Here is a 25,687-nt window from a genome sequence, read left to right as displayed (position 1 = left end):
AAGGTGAACGGGAAAGAGGGAAATGAGGGACAGTGGACATCAGAGACCAATTATAATTTGAATTGATTGTGTTCTAAATGTTTGTGTCATTTGTTTGTAAGCATAGTGGCTCGTTTTTCTACAGAAGCAGGGTGACAGGGCAGCTGACCAGCAAGTCTAGGTTAACCATAATGCAATGTGAGCAGCAGATATTTGCTTTGAAATGAACCCTGCTGTGGTCCCATTAAAAACACAAATTGAAAAAGAAGACACCAATTGGCATTTTCTCCTGCCCTGCTTGCTCCTGTTTTATTCAAGACTGACCCCTGTCCAGAACTTTTGCACTAGCATACATTTTTATGCTGGGCAGCATAGCCCTTCAGAATTCAACCCAATATTTAGTGCATTCCTGAAATGTGTACAATGCACAGCACTGGTTAGCGAGGAGAGAAATATGGGACTGCCCCTTGGAAGCTCATAACCTCATAGTGGAGATAGACAATGAAAGGATAAAAAAAAACCCTAAAACTAAATTACAAAATTCTAAGAAAGAAAAAAAGACAGTCAAGGAATGGAGACAGGGAAAAATGGCAGTGAGATAGTGGAGGTTATTTAGATGTATTCTCTCCTTCTATACCAACCAGATAGAAAAGCAGAGTTACCAAGGGAGACTCTTCAGTTCCTGTCCCACCAGATCGGGACAGGCAAGTGAGGATCCCTCTCTCTTCTCTCCCATTTCTCTCTGTTTCCTGCTAAGTGGTGGGAGGCAGTCAGGTTTCCAGTGCCAGGAGACATGGTTTGTTAGGAAAACAAGGACTAGATTAAGCCTTTAAAATTCACCCATACCATCTGGATATAATTCTTCTGATCTTTGTTTTTCCAATTAAGAACAATTAACATTACAAACTGTTCTGTTATTTGGCGATCGATGAAAATTTGGTGGTTAGAAATATCATCCTGTGAAGACTGATCTTTAGCATTTGTGGAGAAGCTTTGAAAACCCGAAAAAATGGAAGTTTATATATTTGGTGACACCAAGACATGAAGACTTCCGTTGCATGTGGATGCTGGTTTTAAGAACTTATGATGAGTGATTTGGCCCCACTAAAAAGGGCATGTTCTTATATTATTTGTCCTATAATGTGGGAGCCAAGAAAACTAATGGAGCTTAAATTGGAATGACAGAAGCTCTTAGAAAAAAATGCTTTAAAGCTAATTAAACACAGCTTATAGCAGCTGGATGATGACTCATTCATGTAAGTAGATGAATAAATATGAACTAACTCTTGGAATCCGACTTGAGGACAAGGGCTGTATCTCACTGGAAAATGATTCTACCACAAAAAAAGACAAATACCATATGATCACACTTATATGAAGAGTCTACTGAACAAAACAAACAAACAAAATAGAAACAGAGGTATGGACACATGGACCAACTGACAGCTGTCACAGGGGAGGGGGAGATTTGATAAAGTGAAGGGATTAGCCAACGAACATCTATGTATAACTCATAGATGCAGACAACACTGTGGGTTGACCAGAGGGAAGGGGGGTGGAGGTTGGGTGGAAGCAGTCAGATAGGGGAAAAATGGGGACATCTGTTAATGGTGTCAATAATCAATTAATAAAATGTACAATTACATTCACATGTCTATACTTTATATTTTAAAGGCCAGTATTGTCAATTGTAATAGTAATTCAATATTCAAGGTAACTTACTTTCTAAGTGGCAAACTATACTCACTCAACTTCAATTCAGGTGACTGTAAACTCAATTCTAACACCTGCTGGATTTATTATAATTGGTTTCAACTATGTGTCACTGTGTTTAGGGATTATAGTATTTCAGTCATTTATCCAGTAAGCATTTACTGAGTGTCTGCTTTGTCCCTGACATCATACTAGCTGAGGAGAACATGAAGGTGAGTGTCATGGCCCTGCCCTCAAGCAGTGTGATGAGCCAGTGGACCACAACATCATATAAATGCAATGGAATGGAAATGCAAATTTGTACAAGATGTGTATAACACTAAATGAGTTTGGGGATGCTACTGAAAGGGATGCATTCTTTTTCTCCCTAAGTAACAGCATTATTGAGATATATTTCACATACTACACAATTCACGTACTTAAAGTGTATAGGGATGCTTTCTTGGCCAAATTCTTAAATATAAATGGGAGACGGCTAGTTCATTGGGCTGCAACGCAGGAGTCTGTTGCATGTTTGCAAACACAGAAGGGAAAGAAATCATGATACTTTGGGAATAGCTGACACTAGTTTGGGCTGCTAAGGGTACATGGAAGGGGTGGGATAAAAATACAAGATGAGGTTGTAGCAGTAGGCAGACTCCATTGCAAGAGGGGCCTCATATGTCTATGCTATTAGGACTTAAATCTGAGAGTGGAGGGAGCCATTCAAAGGTTTTAAGTAGGGAAGTAAGATGATCAGATTTAGAAAGTTTTAGGAAGATCACTGACAGCAGAATAGAGAACGAATATGAGGTGAGCCTATACCAGGTACCTGGTAGCTGAGCTCTGTCACCACCAGTTCCAATTAAGGGAAGAACATTCAGAGTTGGGATGAGGAGTTTGGACTATTTGAAATGAATTACCAGGTGCCAGTAGAGCTCAAGGATCAACTGCATGTGGGTAAGATGAAAAAAGATGACTGTTAAACTCTTATCGCATGCATAGAGGTGCAGAAAGGCCAAGCAATAAACTGGAAATAGAGCAAGAGGAACCAATTTTGGCTGGGGGAGGTGATTCTAATATATTTTTAAATGAACCATATCTAGAGGACAGCTGGGGCATTTCAACAAGAGGACTAAGCTTTGGGTAATTAGAATAGACATGTAAAAATGGGGACTAATACAATTCCAGTAAGAAATAGTGGGTCAGATCAAGGAAGTTTAGAAGAATTTCTGTGAATACTAGGTGTAGTAGATTGAAAAATGCTTTTCTTCCCCAGAAAGATATCAGACCCTAATACTCAAAATCTATAAATGTTGTCTTATTTGAATAAGGGATCTTTGCAGATGTGATTAAAGATTTTGTGATGGGAAATTATCCTGGATTACCTGGGTGGGTGGGTCTGATCCAACCCGTTGAAAGGCATTAAGAGCAGAACTGAAGTTTCTCAGAGGGACCAATGGCTGAGATTGGGGTGATGTGGCCACAGGTCAAGGAGTGCTAGCAGCTCTCAGAAGAGGGAAGAGTTGAGGAATGGATCTTTCCCTAGAGCGTCTTGGGGAGTGCAGCCCTGTCTAGATCTTGGCCTTGGATTTCTGGCCTCCAGAACTATGAGAGAACAAAATTATGTTTTAAGCTAGTAAGTGTGTGGTAATTTTTGTATGGCAGCCAAAGGAAACTATACTGGTCTTTTCAGCTACTCTAGTCCTTAGCAATCATTTATGTAATGAACCCATGTAAAAAGGCATGTGAGTACATATTGATATATCAAACTCTTGGTAGCACATGTATTGATCAAACACATTTGGAGTTAAAGCAAATAGATAAACAGGTTTAAACAACAATTTGGTTAAAAGCAAGGCTCCTCAGTCACCAGAATTTTCTGTATCATCAATTTAGTTAAACTCTCATGTATCTTTAAAAAATTTTTATCCACTTTGAATTTTTCTACATTTTTACATTGTATTTAGTGGCTTTGAGCCCTACTGTCTTCCATGTACTATTCATTATATTGCAAAGTTGGAACAATTGAAATGTCTGATGCATAATGTATAATGTACATAAAGCAGAGTTTAAAAATATAATACTATTCAAATATGTATGGGTAAGAAAGAATGTGCATGGTAAACACGGTTCAATCATGTTTCCGTTACTTCGCTTATTTTTTCTCCCTGGTTGGTTTTTGATGTTTGTTGTGTTCTATTTTTGCTTGTCTTCTATTTTCCCCTATTAGCATGTTTTTGTAATACATTATACAGAAATTAAGGCCTGGATTTTGAGTGTTTTACACTATTTCTTTCTTTCATAAAAGATGTTTAGTCAGATTATATTTTCATTTTTGTGCCAGGGGATGAAGAATAGATTGTTTCAAGGAATCCTCAGTTGTTCAAAATGTGTTTTTCTAACTTCTTACAAAATCACTCTGATTTTATCTTGGGTGGTTGGGGGATTAGGGCAGCACTGGGCAGCAGCATGCTAAATTTACCAGAAGTTGAAAAATGATGACTAGAAATATTAATTTTTTATCAAGTCAGCTTTTGGATCAAATTATCATGTTGGTCATCTTTGTGCATGGGCCACTCATTGCTGCCCTAATGACCTGCAGTAGCAGTCTTTCCAGTGCTTCTTTGTCATAGCTGTTCTGGTCCTGCCCCTCAGTCCTGATGACTTCTTGTACCTAGTATAGAATTTTGCTCAGGCAGTCTGAGCCACTCGCTTGCTGATGCACAGGAAGCCTTATGGTGCAGCTCATGATGAAGATTTGTAGATGGAACTAGGGTTCGCTGCTTGAGCTGAGATCCCTGGAGCTCCATGATTGAGAATGAGAAACACTACTGCATTTCCTGGATCGATGGAGGTGAGCGCATATTTCTTAGTTAAGGATGTCTTAAGTCTTTTTATTTTGGAAATATTTGCTTTATCATTTTTTTCCTGGAATAAAGACATGGGGATCATTGTACTATATTTGAGGACATTGACTCAGAGAGGCTTTTGTTGTTTCCTTTCCTCATGCCTTTCGAATTCTTGCTAAACCGCATGTTATGCTTGTCTTTATGGTGTAATAGTAACTGCTGAGCCCTTTCAAATCATCATTTACTTAAGAGACAAGTGGGTCTTTTGTTTAGTCACCTTTTCTGTGGTGTGATTACTTTACATGGCATTTTTATGCTTATCTACTGAAGAGATGCATTAAATTCTTGGGAAAAGTTAATGTTGAACTGCTCTGGTGGTTTCCCATGTGGAATAATCTACTTTATTGTACGAGTAAAGTGGAGGTGTCTTTATTTGCCCACTTGACTATATTTCTGAGTTGGTTTGAGAAGAAAGGTAAGAGGGAAAAAACCCCACCAGTTCTGTCCTTGTTCTTAACTTGATTTGCAATTGTGCGGCAAGCTTTTTAAAGCCTTTTGTGCTGATTTGTAACACTTTTTCCAATCCTTTACAGGCACCGGGAGTGGCACATCCTTGGTGTGTGTTGAGCACAACAACCTTACCTGGTATCAGCTAAGAATTTCATATGGCACCTGTAGGGTGAAGGCAACCCACATTTAACAACTTAGGAAATTCTATTCCTTATTGTAATAATTCCCTGTTAATTCCAGGTTAGGTTTTAAAACTTGGTTGAGAATAACTCTTTCAATGAATTTTGAAATAGGCTTTATCTAAATTAAGTAATGTAAATGACCAGTTATCTGCAGAAGTGATTAAATTTATAGCTAACATCATCACTTTTTTGCTTTCCCAAAATATGGCATTTGGTATTATAATGACTGTAAAAATATATTTTCTTTGGCCAATTATTTGTATAAATTAGTTAATAAAGCCTTACCAGGTATAATCATAGATATGCTTGATTCTTTCCTATTATAAATGATTTCATTGGCATAGTATAAAACCAGACCCCATCATATAACTTTATAAAGCAACAGTATGGATTTTAAGTTTGGAAGCTCCATGCCTTAGGTATGGATCATTTTTGTTGGTGTTGTTTTAAAGAAATCTTTTGTAACATGATCATTGTAAGATCATTTATAAACATTAAAATATACTTATTTGAGTCTTCCTCTTCTTTGTCCATTTCTTTATCATTTCAAAGAGGCTTTGAAATAGAACCCTGAAATGACAAGAGGAATAAATGCAATTGAACATAAGAAATGATGCATGATTAAGTCTCAGAATGGGTAGTATATCCTCTGAGTAAATATGGTCTGTAGTCATATGGGGACCAGGGGCATTTTTGCTTTAAAAACCTTTGATATCTGAGAGGTTCTCATATGATGTTCTTGAATTGTCCAAATACATTCTCCATTTTCAAAGCATGAAAAATACATAATTAACAAAAGAGCATAGCTCAAGACAAGGCATGTTTATTTTTTAAGTATATTTTACTGATTATGCTATTACAGTTGTACCAATTTTTCCCCAATTGCCCCCCTCACCGGTACTTCCCTTCCCTCCAGCAACCCCACCCCTCCTTACTTCATGTCCATGGGTCATGCATATACATTCTTTGGCTTCTCCATTTCCTATACTGTTCTTAATATCCCCCTGTCTATTTTGTGCATATCAATTATGCTTCTTAATCCCCATACCTTTCCCCCACTCTTTCCCTTTTCCCTTTCCCCTTTCCACTGATAATTCTATACATGATCACCATATCTATGATTCTGTCCCTGTTCTAGTTGTTTGCTTAGTTTGTTTTTGTTTTTTAGATTTAGTTGTTGATAGTTGTGAGTTTGTTGTCATTTTAATGTCCATGGTTTTGATCTTATCCTTTTTCTTAAATAAGTTCCTTTAACATTTCATATAATAAGGGCTTGGCGATAATGAACTCCTTTAGCGTTGCCTTGTCTGGGAAGCACTTTATCTGCCCTTCAATTATAATGAGAGCTTTGCTGGATACAGTAATCTTGGCTGTAGGCCCTTGCTTTTCATCACTTTGAATATTTCTTACCAGTCCCTTCTTGCCTACAAAGTTTCTTTTGAGAAATCAGCTAATAGTCTTATGGGAACTCCTTTGTAGGTAATGCTCTGCTTTTCTGTTGCTGCTTTTAAGATTCTCTCTTTATTTTTAACCTTTGGCATTTTAATTACAATATGTCTTGGTGTTATACTCTTTGGGTACAACTTCTTTGGGACTCACTGTGCTTCCTGGTCTTGTATGTCTATTTCCTTCATCAAATTAGGAAAGTTTTCTTTCATTATTTTTTTCAAATAAATTTTCAACTTCTTGCTCTTCTGCTTTTCTTTCTGGCATCCCTATGATTCAGATGCTGGCACTTTTGGAGATGTCCCAGAGTCTTCTTATTCTCTCCTTATTTTTTCTTGAATTCTTGTTTCTTTATTCTGTTCTGGTTGAATGTTTATTTTTTTCCTTATGTTCCAAATCATTGATTTGAACCCTGCTTCCTTCCCTTTACTGTTGATTCCCTGTAGATTTTTCTTTATTTCACTTAGTGTAGCCTTTTTTCTTCCCTTATGCTTTTGCCATATTCAGTGAGTACTCTGAGCATCCTTACCACCAGTGTTTTGAACTCTGCATCTGATAGGCTGGCTATCTCCATTTCACTTAGTTCTTTTCCTGGAATTTTGTTATGTTATTTCATTTGGGCCATATTTTTTGTCTCCTCAATTTGGCAGCCTCCCTGTTTCTGTGTTTCAGGTATTGCTGGTTTGACTCCTTGTTTTAGAAAAGACACCTATAAATTGTGTGGGATGGAACCTTAGGCATTCTCCAGGGTGAGGCAACCTGCTTCACTGCTTTGTGGCTCTGTATGTGGGGAGAGGTTAGGGAGGAGACAATGCTGCTGAGGCTTGCTTGTCACTCACCCTGTTTCCAGTGATTTCCCTCCCCCTTCCCATTACAGCCAGGACTTATGAGGCTTTATTTTCCCAGCACTTCAACCCTTGACTGCGCAGTCTGGCCTGGGGCTGGGGTTGCTTGCTCCCAAGGTATCCTGATTTTATCCTTCACATGTGCATGTGGTACCCCCCACTGCCCATTCTGCTGGCTACTGTGCTGCGCCGTACCACATCCTCTCTCTCCCCAATCCCTGTCTCTGCCCCTCCTACCCATCTGGATGAACATGGCCTCTTTAAATCCTTGGTTGTTGGACTTCCATAGAGTTTGATTTTCTGGCAGTTCTGGGTGGCTTTTTTTTTTTTTTTTTGAGGTTAGCTGTGATCCTTCTAATTGTTGTGTAAGGAGATGAGGCATTTCTACCTATGCTTCCATCTTGACCAGAAGTCAAGGCACGTTTATTTTAATACTAGTTTTATGATCCATATAAACTATCTGAGCAGATGCAATGAGAATGTTTTACATTCATTCTACTTTCATTGAGTGTGGTAACAACTATATATATATATATATATTTTTTTTTTAAGATTTTATTTATTTTTATTATTATTTTTTTAGAGAGGGAAGGGAGAGAGAAAGAGAGAGAGAGAGAGAAACATCAATGTGCGGTTGCTGGGGGTCATGGCCTGCAACCCAGGCATATGCCCTGACTGGGAATCGAACCTGCGACATTTTGGTTCGCAGCCTGCGCTCAATCCACTGAGCTACGCCAGCCAGGGCACAACTATATATTTTTTATGTGACTCATGGTGTACACTTTGGTAACTAGATCATTTCATTTAAAGATCTCTTTTTAAAAAAATAAATATATTTAAAATGCTTGAGTGTGGTTACCACTTTGAACAGTAGGCAAATGTATGATGCCTCTGAGGGTTAACACCGGAAAATTATTTATGTTCTGGATGTGTTTAAGAGATATTTAAAAAGAGGGCAAATATCTGAGAAAGAGCATTCAAAATATTTTAGTTTATGTCAATATTTATTTTTTATTTCTGGTAATGATGTAAGCACCTAATTAGGTAATTGATTACCAATAGTTCTAGCTATAAAAGTGTTTATAAAAATAATTTTTATAATTTTGACTACCTAGCAAAGGTATTTCCTTGTTTGAAATAGACATGCCTAGTTATGTCATTGTTAAATGCTCTGTTTTAATTTGTTTCTTTAAAAGATTGTGGCTTTGAAATGCTTTTGGAAGAATGCATATTTTGGAGGTTGTATAAAAAAACAAGGTATGCTATTAACTAAAAACGATATCAATCATGAGACTAGTATTTATAAGTAGATTCCAGAAGTCGTGTACTACTATAATGGTTCACAGTGAATTTAATCTGATGGAAAATATCAACACAGGATATTAGAATGTAAATTTCTTTTAATATTATTAGAACATAGGGACTAGGCTTTTTCAATAAAAATTTCTTTCTTGCAAATAAAGAATAAAGAGTAATTCAATAAACTAATATTAACATTCAATCAAGGCAAAGGAGTTCTATGATGATTTTTGGTTCTAAAAACTCAGTGTTTTTTTTTTTTTGTTATAATAGGGGAAAGAAGGGGAAGGGTCAAGTCAAGGAACATGTGTAAAGGACCCATGGACAAAGACAATGACAAGGGAGACATTGAGATGGGGGTGGGTAGGGCAGGAGAGAGTAATGGGGGGAAAGTAGGGATAACTGTAATTGAACAACAATAAAAAATTTATAAAGAATTTTCTTCTGTCTACATAAAAAAGTTGCTTAATTGATACATTAGGTGAAATAGAATTTCTGACCAATATATTTTAAAAATGGAATGAATAAACATTGAAAACCTCCAAGAGAGATGCTTGGAATTGTTGCAGGTTTTTACTGAGATGTATAGTCAGGTGCTAATGTTTGCTGAGCAATCATAGAATGTACAATATTTTACCAGGTGGTTTCAGATGGAACATTTGCTCTTCAGTTAGGGAAATAGAAAATTCACTCAAGAAACATACTCTATAAAGGCATGCATAAAAATCCTGTGGCAGTTTAAGACTCTTAAAAGACATTAAAGAAAAATGAAGTTAATCATAAAAGGCAAAGTGTTACAAATTTTGATCAAGGGGTCAAAGTTGATACCAATAAAACTTGAGACATTAATTGAGAACAATCAACTTTATACCATGCAGGAGAGAGCCAACATTCTCAAAATATCCAAATCAATAAAGTTATTGGTGAAAATGAATAATGTGTTTTTTATTTTACAGAAAAAACTAAACAAACTTTCTGGCCAACCCAATATATAATAGTTTTTAAGCAGAGAGACATAAAATGAGTTATATAAAAATTAATTGGAAGATAATAAATCAAATGAAAAACTGCTTGATGATTCTCTTAGCTTAATATCCAAAATACAGATAATTTTTAAGAATCTTTGTCATTTTTTCACAAAGAACACATTTTCCAACTGTGATCCACATATTACCTTAATCAGAATCACTGAGAAGCTGGGTAAAACCCAGTTTTCTAGGCCCAACCCTGTCCTAATGAATCATCAACTGTATTTTTAATTGCTGCCCTGTGTGTTTGATAACTAATGATATAGAGGCTATGAAACAGGTTGATCAAAATAGAGGAATATGAAAGCAGTAGGAAGATGGTACCCTGCAGAAGAGAACAATTAATTTGAGTGACACTGGTAAAGGAAAATGGAATTATGGATTTATCCTTTTAGGCTATACGTGCTTTAATGGTTCTTCTGCCTAAATAAGCTTCAATATTGCCATGAACAATAATGTAAAATTCTACATCCAAATGGATTCAGTTACCTTGTGTATTTAAAATAATTTTAGATTATTTTTCTGAGGATTTTTTGAAATGTAAAAACTGTATGGACCAAGTTTTTATTTATTGTATATTTTAATTATATTTAATTTTTTAAATATTTATTTTATGCATTGTTTATATTATTATACATTTTCTATTATTTAACTTCTCTCAAATAGACAAAAGATATAGAAGTTATGTTATAAATTTGAAAGTCTGTTTTACCAAAATCCTGTTCTCATCTCCCAGGGATAATAGCTGTTGTTCATTCAATGAGATTCTATTTTAAATTTTTTCTTTTTGTATTTAATATATAAACAAAACATGACATATTTTTAAAATAAAAAATGCCCATTGAAACTTTAACTTTCCCATATTATGGGTGCTTTACCATATCAGGTTATAAGACAGAATATAGAATCTATAGCACAAATGTAGTTCATTTAACCTCTCCTATTGATGTTATACATATTCTCAAATAGTTAATAAAATATTTTTCAGAAAAGATGTATTACTATAAATGAAATTACTACTTCAAAGCCACCTATGTTTTGTTTCTAATTATAAGTAGAAATGTCTAGTGTTTCACCAAGTCTGCTGTTTGTAATTAGTTTCTGACCAATTCAGATTCAATTTTGCCAAGTTCTATTATTGGGTTATTAAAAGGTTCTTTTTTTAAAGGTTTTATTTATTTATTTTTATTTTTAGAGAGAGGGTAAGGGAGGGAGAAAGAGAGGGAGAGAAACATCAATGTGTGGTTGCCTTTTGTGCACCCCCTACTGTTGACCTGGCCCGCAACCCAGGCATGTGCCCTGACTGGGAATTGAACCAGTGACTCTTTGGTTCACAAGCCAGCACTCAGTCTATTAAGCCACAACAACCAGGGCTGGGTTACTAAAAGTTTTACAAAATACATTTTCAGTATCTTTTGAAATGACTTTGTATTATTCCTCCTCTATTAATATAGTAACTTACATGAACATAATACATTATATGGGTATACTTTTTCATGTTGAACACTTGTTGCATCCTGAAACAAGCCTCACTTAAATCATGCTCAACTTTTGTTGTAATGCACTGTTATATTTGATTTCCTAACATAATGGTAAAGGCACTTGCATTTGTAGTAACAAATTATATCAGTTTCTAGATTTCTTTTTAGGTATTATTCTTGACTGCTTTTGTTATTAGGGTTGTGATGACCTTATAATTTGAATTTAGATAATCTCCATCTTTTTAATGCCCTGAGGAAGTTTAACATAGAAACTATCTGGTCCTTGGATAATAGATACTATTTCTGAGGTAGATAAAATAATGATTTCCCCATGCCTGAGAAAGATATCGTACTCTAATACCCAGAACCTGCAAAAATGTTAATTTTCATGTTGAAAAGATTTTACAGATGTGATTGAGGATAATGGCCTTGAGATTATTGTGAATTATCTCAGTGGGCCCAATCTAATGAAAAATAATTAAAAGAGGAAGAAGATGGATGAGGAATGGGTAGAAATATTTAACTGGAGAAGGACCTAACTGGCCATTGCTGAGATGGAAGATAAAGGAAGGGGTCCATGAGCCAAGGAATGTGGTTTCATCTAGAAACTGGGAATACAGCTCAGTTTAAAGCCAGCAAGAACATGGAGATCTTGATCCTACAACTGCAAGGAGTTCCATTTTACCGAGAGCCTGAATGAGCAGGAAATGGATTCTTACTTAGAGACTCCAGAGACGAACGTGGCCTTGCCACCTCCTTGAATTTAGCCCAGTGAGACCCATGCTGGACTTCTGACCTACAGAGCTGTAAAAGAGTAAATTCCATTGCTTTAAGTAACTGAATGTGTGGTTATTTGTCATAGGACAATAGAAAACTAATATAATTTCCTTTAATTTTTTTTCTTTAGTGAATGTTTATTCCTCTATCATCTCATTATTTTCAGTAGAAAAAATGGGGATATACATTGTATAAATACAACAAAATTTACAGTAGGCTGAGTTACAGAAATATAGTAATTTAAATGTAACATATACATACTACTGTATTTTTCGGACCATAAGATGCACCTCCTTTAGAGGAGGAAAATAGGAAAAAAAATTTTGAAGCAAAAAATGGTAAAAATGGTGATAAAATATCTAATAACATAAATAACATAATATTTTACCAATGTAAATGTAAATAGAACTCAACAGCAGCATGAACAACCATTATTCCTCCCAAATTTGAGGGAGAGAGAAAAAAGTGCATCTTATAGTCTGAAAAATACTGTATTTCAAAATTGGGTTATAAATAAAAGATACACAGGTTATAGACATAATTTTCAAATAGTTATTGACTTTTTACCATATGGATGTATTAAGGTTAACAATATATTAGTTTCTTCATCAAACTACCTTCACTTTTGATTTGATGTTTTAAAATATTTTTATTTGATGATTTATATATTACTTTATAATTTCCAGATTTCTCTGGAAAATGGTATACAGCTTCTACTCAATAACTGAGTCAGCTATACAGGTCTTTGGAAGAAAAATTCATGCTCAATTTTCTCCTTAATGAGAAATTTACCACAATTTGTTGAGTTATACAGTGACATTCCATGTACTCGAAAAAGTATGATCTGTATTTTTTAGGGTTCAGAGGATCAGATCTTGTTTTAGAGCAACTCTGATACTGCTTTGGAACTTTTCTTTGAAATGGAATTGGTTTTCAGTTTATCCATGTCTATATTTTTATGTTCCTTTTAACTCACTAGTGTGTTTCACATGCATGATTTCACTTGCCGATGTGAAGGGGTAGGCCATTTTTCTGGATTTGGGGGTTCTGGGCAGTTCTGCGAATTTCCCTTAATGTGGCAGTGCAGGCTGCCTCTGGGCTCTTCATTCCTGTCCTCCTCTACCTTCTGGGTTTTCCGGTGTGTAGTTTTAATTTGGTAAATACTTGCCATTTTAAATCTTGTCTTGAAAAATCATTGCAAATCATGTAGAATATCTTCTTGGCTTTAAAAAAAATGTATATATGCCTTAAGGTTAGGTAGAGAAATGCCAGGAACATGAAGTAACTTTGCAAAGGGCTCCTAGATGGCTGTTCCTTCCTGTGCCATCCCTTGTGTCTTTATGTAACTTGTGCCAAACAGGAGGTGTTTTCTACTGTGAGAGGCCCAAACATATTTACCTAAAAATCTGTGGAAATTATTTATCTTTGGGTAATTTCAGTCCAGTCCCATGTGGGTCCTGGTCTGTAGTCAAGGGAGAATAAAGTTATCCAATGTTACTTAGGTTACTTTTTTTTACTTAAAGATGAAAGGGAATATTGTAAAACTGGTTATTTCCTTATTAAAAGTTTTTTGGGAGTACTTGTGTATTGGTTTCTTTAAGGTCTGGCATCTAGGACTGTGATTTACTTTTTGGAGTTATCATACCACACAGTAATCATTTGTACATATTCATAATGAGCTGTCACTGTGGATTTTTTTTTTAAAGTGGATTAAAAACATTGTGGAGTTCACCTGCAAATATATTTGAAACTTTTGGTAATTTTTTTATGAAAAAATAATGATGAAATATAGCTAAAATATTTAAAAAGCAAAAATAATTGTATTATTATTATTTTTTAAATCTAAGCCAAACATGAAAAAGTAAAGGTAATGAATGGGCAATGCCAGCATGTTGGCGCCCCCTGGTGGACATATTAGATTGCCAGAGTCATCTTTCATACAAAGGAAACTTTAGGAACTGACTGTAGAAAAAGGTAAGGTAGAAAGACAAAACAAAAAACGACTAAAGGGGGAAAAAGAAAAAAATTGAGACTGAAGAGAATTCATTCATTTATTGTAACTTTCAAAAGTCAGGGAAGAGCTCTGAAAACGCAGTCATGAAAATCCAGTCATTGTAGTGCCAGCACGGACGGAGCTAAGCACTTGGGAGAGTTAATTGGTAGAAGATATCTACTCAACAAAGTAGGTTCTGTTATTTTCCCCAGGTCTAAAATACTGAGATTTCATAGTTTAAGTAACTGGCCTGGAGTTAATTTGCCACTTTATACTGGACTGGCTGACTCCAGAGTCTAAACTTTTAACCGTTTCACACTACTTCTATGTTCATTATTAATAATAATCATTGTGATCTTTGTAAACTAGTAATACTTTCAACACAAATTCTTCTTTCATTGAATCTTTGGGAATAAACAAATATTAAGTATTTGTTAATATTAATGTATCTCTACTACTACATAGAAAGGTTGAAAATTTTGATTTAAAAAAGCATTAATGGATTAGATATGTTTTCTGTACTTTGAAAAAATCGCATTATTCAAAAGTGGGTTTGATTCAAGATGCTCTAATTTCAGGGGTAAGATACGATGTATTCATTGTGTGTGGGAAAGGATAAAGCAATAGTTTGTCTTTTCTAAGTAATGACCATGGATGTATTTCTTTCATTATAAAGTAGTCTCTAAGAAATAGGAACCAAACACTTTATTCTAAATTATGTATGTCTATGTTTTATGACTTTTTTGTTATACAGCTATGGTTTAATGGTTAGAAGCTTCTAGAACATTTTTTTGTATGCCAATATTTTTCAGCACAGTATTATGCAGGAATTTCCAGTTGACTCTCTGCTCTTCCTCAAACCCAAACTGAAATCACAGAAATGGAAGAAATGTGTCCCTTTGCTCTTACCAATTAAAATACTTGTTTCTGTCTTTACTTATATATTTCATAGTTGCTTGAATCCAAAACCACACAAGCTTAAAGTGAAATATAAAAGAGCTAGCTTAGAAAAACATTTGCTCTATGAAGTAATTGTTACTAAATACTACTGGGCCAATAAACTTATAACTTTCAAATGGTTTTGAATGATATTTTTGCTAATGTAAAATTGGCAAAATTTAGTCAATCTCAATAAATGTAGTGGGCGCCCAGGAAAATATTATGTAGGGGGATTTTATTAACTAATATAGCTCTGAGTGATTCCAGTTCTTCTGGTTAACCTCTCTCTCAACAGTTTTATTCTATACATGCTCATGATATTATATTAGTTTGGCCCAGAATTGATTTTATAAATTAGTTTTACATTTTGTTTTTCATATTTTGTAGTTTTATATATTTTTGGCTTATTATTTATAAAATAAGTATTTAATAATTCTTGGTATAGGTGGACATAGATATAACATTTTTTCAAATCTATGAAATATATTTTAATGTTTACTAATTTAAGAAGGACAATAGGAAAAAGAACCCTTTTATTGTTTTCTAATCTGGAATCCCCCCTGCCCAAATACTCTCAATACCTGATATGTTGAAATAATGTAAGATTTGCAGCTATATCCTAATACACACCAAGCTCAGTATTAGAATTACTCAGACAGAAGGGTGTCAAATTGGATCCAGGGAGTGAATGTGAGGCTCTCAGGGGTTTCTGGGAGGTGGGAGCCAGGTTGCTGCTCAGGATTGCCTGGGTCTAACTCCCTTTTTCCTGAGCGCAGATATAGCCGTGCTGACTCCAGGATTGGCTTTAGGAAGGGGAGTAGAGTCAGTATAGCTGTAACTATTTCCCACTAACATCATAGATTGTGAAGAGCGTAGACACTTGAAGAGTGATGAAACCCTAAGTAATAAAGGACTCTGTGCAGCAAACATTTCAGCTTTTCAGGTCTGATTGTGTCATGGGCAATTGACCATCAGGGATTCTTAGGGCCAAAGGACACTGCATTGACACAGCTGTATCAGGTTTGGCATAGAACAGTGTGTGGCCACCTTGATAAGATTTTATAAGGAGATTTAATTTGAACCCAGAACTTGATCCAAATTGATGAGTTTGTATGTGTAATGTATTTGAGTGGGACGTGGGTATAGGTGGTTTCATACTGAACTGTGGTCTATTGAAATGGCACCTTTATTCTGAACAATATTGATCTTAATTGATTGCTTTGAGAGTATACATTTTCTGCCTATAAGGATACAGTTTATGTTATTCTACTTTTTAAAAAATATTTTATTTATTTATTTTTACAGAGGGAAGGGAGGGAGAAAGAGAGAGAGAAACATCAATGTGCAGTTGCTGGGGGTCATGGCCTGCAACCCAGGCACGTACCCTGACTGGGAATCGAACCTGCGACACTTTGGTTCACAGCCCACGCTGAATCCACTGAGCTATGCAAGCCAGGGCTACTTTTTATTTTTTTTATGTTTTTTTTAAATTTATTCTACCTTTTAATACTCAAAACTCAGTTTACTTTTGCTTTATGTTTTAGAGTGCTTATAGGGTGTCCCATATTCACGTTTTATAGTTACTTTAAAATTTAATACTGTATTATATTTTTATCTAATTAATGTAGTTATAAAGGCTTGTGTTTTCAACTGGACTGCACACTCCTGTTGATAGTATTGCTCACATGCAACTTTTGTTCTCTGTAAAGGGCATGGAGCCCTGGCAACTGAATTGAGCCAAATGGAATAAAACTGAATTATAATTTATGATTCAAGTGGATTTTAAAACTAGAACTATGTGCTTCTGTCTTGCACTCTAATTATGGCTAACACACTGAGCAGTATTATATTAATAAAGGCAAGATGCGAAAATCAAAATAATGGCACTCTCCTTGTAATAGAAGATATTTGATCTCACTGATAGCGGCATCTCTACCTCTTGCCTGGATTTACTGACGAGAGCATGGCTATTCTTTGTAGGCCCTGATGATGCTGAGGGCTTTGGAGGAAATGCTGATTTGTGTTTCAGATTCCCTTTCCTGCCAGGTCATGAATGTGAATGTGCATGTGCACACATACATACACACACACGTACAAACACATGTTAATTATTTCATCTGAAGTATCATCAAGAAAGGAGCTAGGGAAATTTAATAAGAAATGAAAATTAATTAGCATAATTAGAACCATCACATTTTGGGTGATAAATAATCATTTTGGTAAATGCATTGAATAGATGACTAGTATTACTTTCTCAATAAATGTATTATAAAGTCATTCTCGAATTTATCAAATCAATATTAATTTCCTCTGAATCTTGCTAGAGGACTTGTACATTTGGGTTGAGCCCTGTGGCAAACCTCTTTTTTTTTTCTGTCTCTCCACACATGGTGGTCTAATTATTCTTTATGATTTTATCAGCAAGGAATCATAGGAGAAATAATCCATATTTTACCTAAGGAGTGAGGTTCCTGGGTGTTTCAAGGCTCAGTTTGGAGGATATTTTTTAATTTCTTCCAGTTTTAATTGTAGGTGTGATACTACGAGGGCCTTTGGAACTGCTGTACTAAATCTGAACTCTTTAATTTCACAGTTTTTATTTGCATTATTCTTGATAAGTAACATAGAAATGTATCCAAATGAAATGTCCTTATTTTATCCCTTATGCTGGTCTGAAAGAAGACCCAAGGTCAATATCCTCATAACTTCTCTTTTTTGAAAGCATTTATGTAATACTTTAAATATCAGTACATGTTCATATAATGTGGGCTCTCATAAATTCCCTATTGTCCAAATTGGATTATTATAAATGGCAGTGTTACACTGTAAATGGTTGAGTTTGAAATTATGCATTATTTACACATTAAAAATCTAATTATGACCTATTCTCTACTAAAAATATACTTTTTTTCTTTCTAGGGAATCCCAGGATTTCCTGGAAACCAAGGATTAATGGGACAAAAGGTGATTATTAATGAAAGTTGAGAGATTTGGCCCTGGTTCTGCTTATTAAAAGGGCAAAGTGGTGATATGTCTTCACATGGGTTACTTTTTCACTGCATTCATGGTGACAGTTACTCGTTCAAATATGACATAATTTTAGAAGTTATTATTTTGACTTTACAAATTAGTTGTTTTACCCAGGTAATATTAGTTTGGATTTCTATACATGCCTCTATTTCACTTGGTTATGTTTCTGTCTGGTGCTCTCAGACCTCCCTTTGGGGTCACTTTACTACCTCCTGAACTAGTTACTTTGAAGTTCCTTTAGTTCAGATATCTTGGTGATAAATTTTTAGTTTTTATTTCATTACAAATATCGTCATTTTACTCTTCTTTCTGAGAGATAATTGTGTAGATCATGCATGTGAAGATTGATGACTATTTTCTCTTAACACATTGAGGAATGTCTTATCTCCTGGCTTCTGTTGTTAACTATGAGAAATCTGCTTTGATTCTAAGCACCATTCTTTTGTAAGTAGTCTGTTCCTTCCCTTGGGATTCTTTTAAGGTACTCTATTTGTTTTTAGTGTCCTTGAAACTCACTGTGACATTTCTAGAGTTCTTTTTATTCATCCTGGTGGGCATTCACTTTGCTTCCTGGCTCTGTGGAATTATTTCTGTTAACTAGAAAACATCAGACATTACCACCAATTACTACTATTTCATTTTCTGTGTTGCTTCTTTTTGGAATTCTAGTGAGATATGTTTTATTCCTTCTGATTTTGTCCTCTGTATCTCTAAGTAGCTTTTTATTTTCATTTCTTTATTCTGTCTTACATTCTGGTAAAGTTTTTGGGGATGTATTTTCCAGTGTACTTATTTTTCCTTTACTGTGTCTAATTTGCTGTTCAAACCATCCACTGATTTTTAAAAAAAGTTTAAACAATCATAGTTTTTATTTCTAGTTCTAATTCTTAATATCTTTTTATTCTTAATAGTATTTTATTCTGATTTCAGTCCTAATAGTCTTTCTGCTTTATTTTTTATTTTTTAAAGACTTCATATGTAGTTCTAAACTCAGTTTCTGACAATTCCAGTATCTGTTGACTTTCCCTCTGTGGCTTCTGCCTCCTCTTTCTTTCTTGTTGATTGTGAGCTCATTGCTCCATCCAGTTGGTGGGAGTCCTTTCAGTCTAATGGGAGCATGGAGAGCTGCCTCCTGCTGGCAGCCTGGGTGCCATCGTAGCTTCCTTGGGAAGTCCAGCCTCTTTCCGTGACTGGTCTGGCAGTCAGTTTCTCAAGTTCAGCTGAGTGTCTCTCTCAGACAACCCCAACCCTCTGACTTCTGCATCTCTACCTCTGACAAGGTTTCTGCACAGTTCCAAATCCTCAGAACTGAAGCCTCAACCCAGAGTATATTTTATTAAAATGAGGGATCTCTGAAGTCCTTACCTTCTTCTAACAAAACCAGCACTCTCTCACAGGGGATACTCTTTCTAGGGTGATGTTGTTCTGGATTCAGAGAATCCTTTGGACCACCTCATGAGCCACAGTTATGGAAGCTGAAATTTACATGCTGTTCTTCCATACCCTCTTTTTCATTAGTTTGTTTTTACTATCATAACTCTTAAATGCTGATAAATAAAATTTTCTGATGTTTCACCCTGTTGTTGCACCTTACCAGCTTGAATGGCAGGTGTAGCACCTGGTTTCCTAATGAACATATTTGATTTAATAATTTCACAGACCTCAGGCCAAATCTTTAAGCTGTTAGATGTCTCAGTTTCCAGCCTTGTTTTGCTTTCTTAAGTAGAGGAAGGGAAGACAAACAAACTGGGCTGATGGGTATTGAGTTTTCATTCTATAGTGCTTTGGTAGGAAATTTCTGGAAAGGGATGGATAATTTCCAATTTTTAATTTGATCTGTATTTGATTTTTAGGGAGAAATTGGGCCTCCAGGACCATTAGGAAAAAAAGGAGCTCCAGGGATACCTGTATGTAAATGTCATTGCCATCAGGTGTTTAAAATGTTGTTACTGTGCACCAGGAGTTCTTCTGGGGCCCACAAATTCCATCCATTGGTGTGAAAAAAAGAATGTTTGTGTCCATTTGTCTAGAAGATTCAAGATTTCTTCAGGTTCTCAAAAAGTTGACCACCCAAATAAAGATCAGAGACCTTACTATAGATAAACCAGAAAACAAATATCTAATATTTCATACATTGTACTATTACTAGTATATTTTACATTTTATAATTGCAATAACACCCTAAATTGACAGCAAAGCATAGTAATGATGACATCATATTTTTAATATGGCCATATTGAGATTATATTTTCTGATGATAATTATTGAATTTTTATTTGGCTCATCACATTTCCTTTGCCATGCTTAAGAGAAAGTAGATGTTTTTAGTATATATGACAGTATTTAAAATAAAAGAAAAGCTAAATCAGGTTCATGTGCTAGACTAGTTATCATTGCCTTATTTTGAATGATATGACTAGTTAAAAATATTGCCATTTTGTAACTTGAAGAGAGATTATTATATTCAAAGAATTTGTTAGATTGTTCAGGAAAATAGCAATTGTAAGTAACATCAATAAAGGTAGCATGTATAAAGAAACCTAATTCTTAGCCCTTATGACAAAAGGAGGCAAGAGTATAGAAAAAAAAAACTTTTCTTTACACCTATGTTTTACTAGCCCTTCATTAATTTGTGCTATTGTAGGTTCTTTGAGCAAAAAAATTTTAAGGGCTCTGCTGGCCTTCTTGCTATCTTGTATAGGTTGCACATTTACTTTATTATCCTTTATTTGAATGAGTGTGAGGACATTTTCCAAGTATTGTATTATATTTTAGAGGACCAATTGTTATGAGAATGTGTAATTTGGAAATGAATTTAATACTTTAAAATGATTTTCTCTATATTTCTCTCAAATTCCCTGTTAAAAATGTAGGGTTCAACGGGAAGTGCTGGCTCACCAGGTCATCCTGGAAATCCAGGATCTAAGGTAAATATAAGAAAATCAGTAAGATTGAGAACTGTGTGCAAAATAAACAACTATGTATTTCAGTAAAAGTTTTAACTGCACTGACTTTATTTTGAATGCAGTTGTTAATTCTGTGAACTATCACTTGTAAGAATAATAATCTTAGGCCAAAACTTTGCATATAAAACAGACTAAAGTAAATTAGGCCTAGTTTAAGCAGGGCAGGTCTGGAAAACCTCACCACTCAGCTCCCTCCTGCCTTCTGGACTTTCAGAAGGCATTGAAGAATATGTAGAGTTCTATAGAGTTCCATGCCAGACCCAATGATCTGTTCTAGAGTATGAATAGTCATGATTGAATACTATCACTCATGCCATTTTCCCAGCCCTTTTCTTGGTATTTTTACTTAGTGGAATGTATATGGAATATTTATTTATGAAATGCCTTGTAGTGAGTATTATTAGGCATTTCTTCCCTAAGGACTATGGGTAAGATAGAATACTATCTTAACTTTTAGAATTTAAAAAAGTAAGGCGAGCTTGACAAATATATTTAGGATGTCAGATCCAATGGTACAAGTGAAATTCTTTTAGAACCATAGTACGACCTTTTTCTAGGTGTATAAAACCCTATGCTGCCAACTTTTTTTTTTTTGCTGTTATTTTTTTAGAGATGAAACTAAATATGTTCTGGCTAGATTGAGGAAACTATTCTCAACCATTTAATGAGTATATTCTAGGAAAAATTGTCAAAAGAAAGTGATAGAATTGCAGTTTTGGAAGCATTCAACCTTTAATTAGACATTGTGCCAGGGGAACAGACCTGGCATACTAAATGATTAGCTGACACAATCTATTCTTAGTTTCCGAAGCATTAGAGAAGAGACAGAATAAAATGTCATGGGAGCCTAGTGGTGAGGGAAAGCTGCCCTTTCCCCACTGGTGGACCCTTGTGGATCCTGGAGCAATGTGGGTCCCAGCTACAGGAGCTATGCAGAGTTGGTATAAAAGCTTTGAGGGACTGGGCTCTCCAAGTAGAGGTTCTTCATAAGTTTTCAAGGCCAATTTTTAAGGAAGATGTAGAATTCTATACCCCTTAAGTATTTGAGGTACAGTGGGCTCTCCCATGGTATGCTGGATGGTCTAAATTCTGAGAATACAGCCTAACATTTCATCAGCTTTTTAAAATTAGCCACTCCATATTGTTGGCTCTCACTGAGCTGAAAGTCAATTAAATCTGCTGGATTTTCCAATAAAAAGACTTTAGAACAATGTGTTTGTGGCATTTGAAGATTCTGTTGATTTGGCTGGGGAGCCAAGTGACTATTTCCAGTATCATGGTTTGTTCTTTTTACATGAATTACTATAAAGTTTGGTTTCTCTCATCTTGTACTTATGTGGTTACTTTCTTAAAAATAGATTCAGAATGTTAAAATTATAACTCTTAATGTAATCTTTTCAGTGAAACATTTTAACTTCTTTGAATGTAGTATAGTAGTTAGTTCAAGTGTTGGGAACTTTGTGAAGGGCCAGTCTTTGAGGGCCGTATAGTCTCTGCTGCAGCTACTCAGCTCTGCTGTTTTAATGCAAACACGGCCATGGACAAATATCAACTGTGTGGGATGTACCTGTGTGCCCCTTAAACTTCATTTACAAAAACATGTGTTGGGCTAGATTTAACCCATGGGCCTAGTTTATTGACTTCTGTATCAGCTTATCTCTGCCAGTGGGGCAAAAAGCTGTATCACAAGGTCAGGCATGAGGCTAAAACTCTGTGGTAGATCTTTGGAACACTTCTAAATTATATGAGAATACCTCTTTTTAAAAGAGCTGTTGAAAAAGTCTACTTTACCATACTATGTCCCAGTTTTTAAAAACATTGTTTAACTATATTAGGTTATATTAACAGAATCAAGTCTTGTGAGTTTTGGCAAGCCTCCTCAGTGATTTTCAGCTTAATCACTTGTAAAATTAGATATGTTAAGGAGCCATTGCTCTATGGTTCAACAATGCTGTTATGTGCTCAATGCTTTAATTAAATCTACATATTAGGTTCACATGTTTGTCAACATGAGCAGCCTGGAAAACATTTCAAAAGCTGAAAACAAGGCTGGTTCCCTTATGGGTGAACCCAGGCTGGCTCTGGGAGATCACTCACTGTCCCTTCCAGGTGTCACACAGACCTGTCTCATTAGGTCCTTGACCAGATGTTGACTCTGTTGTGATTTCAGGAATCAACAATATTTGCAAACCAGAACTACCCTTGACAGTCTCTCCTGGTTAGTCAGCAGGCATGTTCTCTCTTTTATTTGCAATCCTCTTTTCCTGTCTTCCATTCTTTGCTGTGAGCTAGGTCTTGCTCTCCAAGCCTGTTAGAAAGGACTGTGCTGGTATCTTGAAAAAGAGCACAAATTAAACTTTTTCTGATTCATACTTCTTTAAAGAAGTCACTATACATTTGAAGCTAAGTTTCGTTCTTTCAGTTTCATTCTGAAGGTGAGCTATAGTGAGAAAGTGAAGTAGGGCAAAGATAAAAACTTAACCCAGAGGAGGGCTTCAGTCAGTTCAGTGTGGAGACCTCTCTAAGTAGCTCTGGTCCCTAAAGATTGACTCTCTCCCTTTATACTTGGACCTGCCAGTATAACAAGCCAGTAACAGCGCTTCACATATGCTTTTAGAGAGCTTTAATCATGTGCGAACTCATTTCCTTGCATGAAAGAGTTTTTGTTAATGGTTTTTAATGCATAGAGTCTACGTTTCAAACAATTGGAAAGTTGAAAATATAAAAATTATGTTTAAGGCATTTCTGTGTCTATATCACATAAGTTATTACTGAATTTAAAAAAATTCAAATGGTTTGATGCATTGACAGGGGAACAAAGGTGAACCTGGACTTCAAGGGATGCCTGGGACTTCTGGGCTCAAGGTAATTATGATCTGATGCATTTGGAAATATTTCCAAAGAATTATAATTGACATTTGTATGCCATAAGGAAAATTACCTGAAATTAGGAGTGCCTTTGTCACAAAGCTAAGGTACATGAAAGGAAATGACCAATGTGAGCTAATTTCATATCTATTTTTTGGATACTTTCTCATAGTTTGGGTAGTAGAGACATGAAATATGCTTTGACTTGGTTTTCCTAGAAGTGGTGAAAGGCGTGTGCTAATACCGACATTCTCTGGTCTAGAGAATACCACTCCCTCCCACGGCTGGAAACAGGAGTGTGTGGCTCTTGTTCATGGTGCTGTTCCTTTGTTTATTTTCAGAGTGGCTGCCTTTGCCAGTTTCTTCCATACCAAATGGTTTATGTTTATTTCAATGAGATTTTCAGCTTTTAGAAATCTAGAGAATTATTGAGCAGCTCAGGAGAGGGCACGGTGAGCAAAGAGAACCAAACTTAGTTTCTATAAAAGACAGTGATCTTTAGTTAATGTGACAGAGTTTTGGACTGATGGTCAAATACAAAACAAAACAAACAAAACAAAACACAAAAACAACTATGACCATTCAGGATTATGTCCTATCTGTTACAGTTTTAACTAAAAGATGTGGATAAATCATCACTAAATGCTTTCTGAAAACCTCCTTATTTACAAGTTAAAAAAAATACCCCCTATGTGATGATGGAAAGTAGAAAATTTAAGATAACTTAAGGATAATTTTTGTATTGAAACAGCTCAAGAATTTACTTCTAAGAAAATAATATTCCATATGTATAAAGAAAAAATGTAATCATGTGCAAAATTTAACTAAAAGATGTTTACCCCAATATGATTTATAAAAATAAAATTGTAAAAACCAGTGTTTAACACTATTGGAATTTTATTCAGTAAAATATGGTAAATCAATACAGTTGAATACTATCCTGTGATTAAAAATTATGTTTTTTAAAAAAACTATAATGGTATATAAAGAACTTCATAATATTAATATGTTGAAGTAAAAGATGAAAATTATGCATGCATTAGCACGTTAGTAACTAAGTTGTATATGTGTGGTTGTGATAGGTAGAGAGAAAATATATAACAATAAAAATAGTGGGTAATGAGACTTTCAATAATTTTTACTTCTATTTACTTACCAGTTTGTAACAATAAAATGTGTTTTAAAGTAGCAGCATGAAAAAGAGCAGTTTCAAGGAGAAAGAAAAAGTGGTTAGTAAATGAAAAAAAGATACCTATGTTCATTATTTTTACTACTTTACTACTTACTTAATTGAACTTATAAAATATAATAAAAGTATTAAATATTTATAAAATTTTAAAATACAGTATGCTATCAGAACTTCTTAACTAGAAGAAAATATATAAGAGGTTTAATTGGGACTCCAGTAAACTTTTCATTCTTTTTATTCCTGTAGTAATAATTCTAATGTTAATCAATTTTTTAAGCATCAATTTAAAATATGAGATGTATGTAGAAATAAAAACAGTGGTATGCTGTGATCTCTATATAATTTCCGCCTTACCTAGGGAGAACAAGGAGCAGTGGGCCCCCAGGGAGAACCAGGATACTTGGGTTTACCTGGAATTCAAGGAAAAAAGGTATGCATTGTTTAGGAGATGCAATTCACTTCTAATCAACTACTTATATGTAAGTTTTCCTTTGGTGAAAACAGGATAGTAAGACTGGTTATACTTTTCATGATATCAATCATCATCTTCATATCCCTTGCTGTTCGAGTTTTCTTCCGTTTCATTTTCCCATCTCTCATGTATTGTCTAC

At 35.1% G+C, this 25,687-nt stretch overlaps 1 protein-coding gene across 1 annotated transcript in view; it reads left to right on the top strand.

The window, feature by feature from the left end:
• The window catches only part of COL21A1 (collagen type XXI alpha 1 chain), a 173,797-nt gene that overhangs the window by 136,195 nt on the left and 11,915 nt on the right, over window positions 1-25,687 (top strand). The window contains exons 18-22 of the mRNA XM_045843605.1: window positions 17,943-17,987; window positions 19,907-19,960; window positions 20,927-20,980; window positions 23,831-23,884; window positions 25,435-25,506. Coding sequence (XP_045699561.1) covers window positions 17,943-17,987; window positions 19,907-19,960; window positions 20,927-20,980; window positions 23,831-23,884; window positions 25,435-25,506 — 279 coding nt within the window. The remainder of the gene's footprint in view (window positions 1-17,942; window positions 17,988-19,906; window positions 19,961-20,926; window positions 20,981-23,830; window positions 23,885-25,434; window positions 25,507-25,687) is intronic.

This window comes from Phyllostomus hastatus, unplaced genomic scaffold (genome assembly GCF_019186645.2).
Source record: "Phyllostomus hastatus isolate PE091 unplaced genomic scaffold, TTU_PhHast_1.1 phas_contig_40, whole genome shotgun sequence".
Taxonomy (NCBI): Eukaryota; Metazoa; Chordata; class Mammalia; order Chiroptera; family Phyllostomidae; genus Phyllostomus; species Phyllostomus hastatus.
Note: the sequence above shows the minus strand (reverse complement) of the source record. Positions and strands in the feature narration are given on the sequence as shown.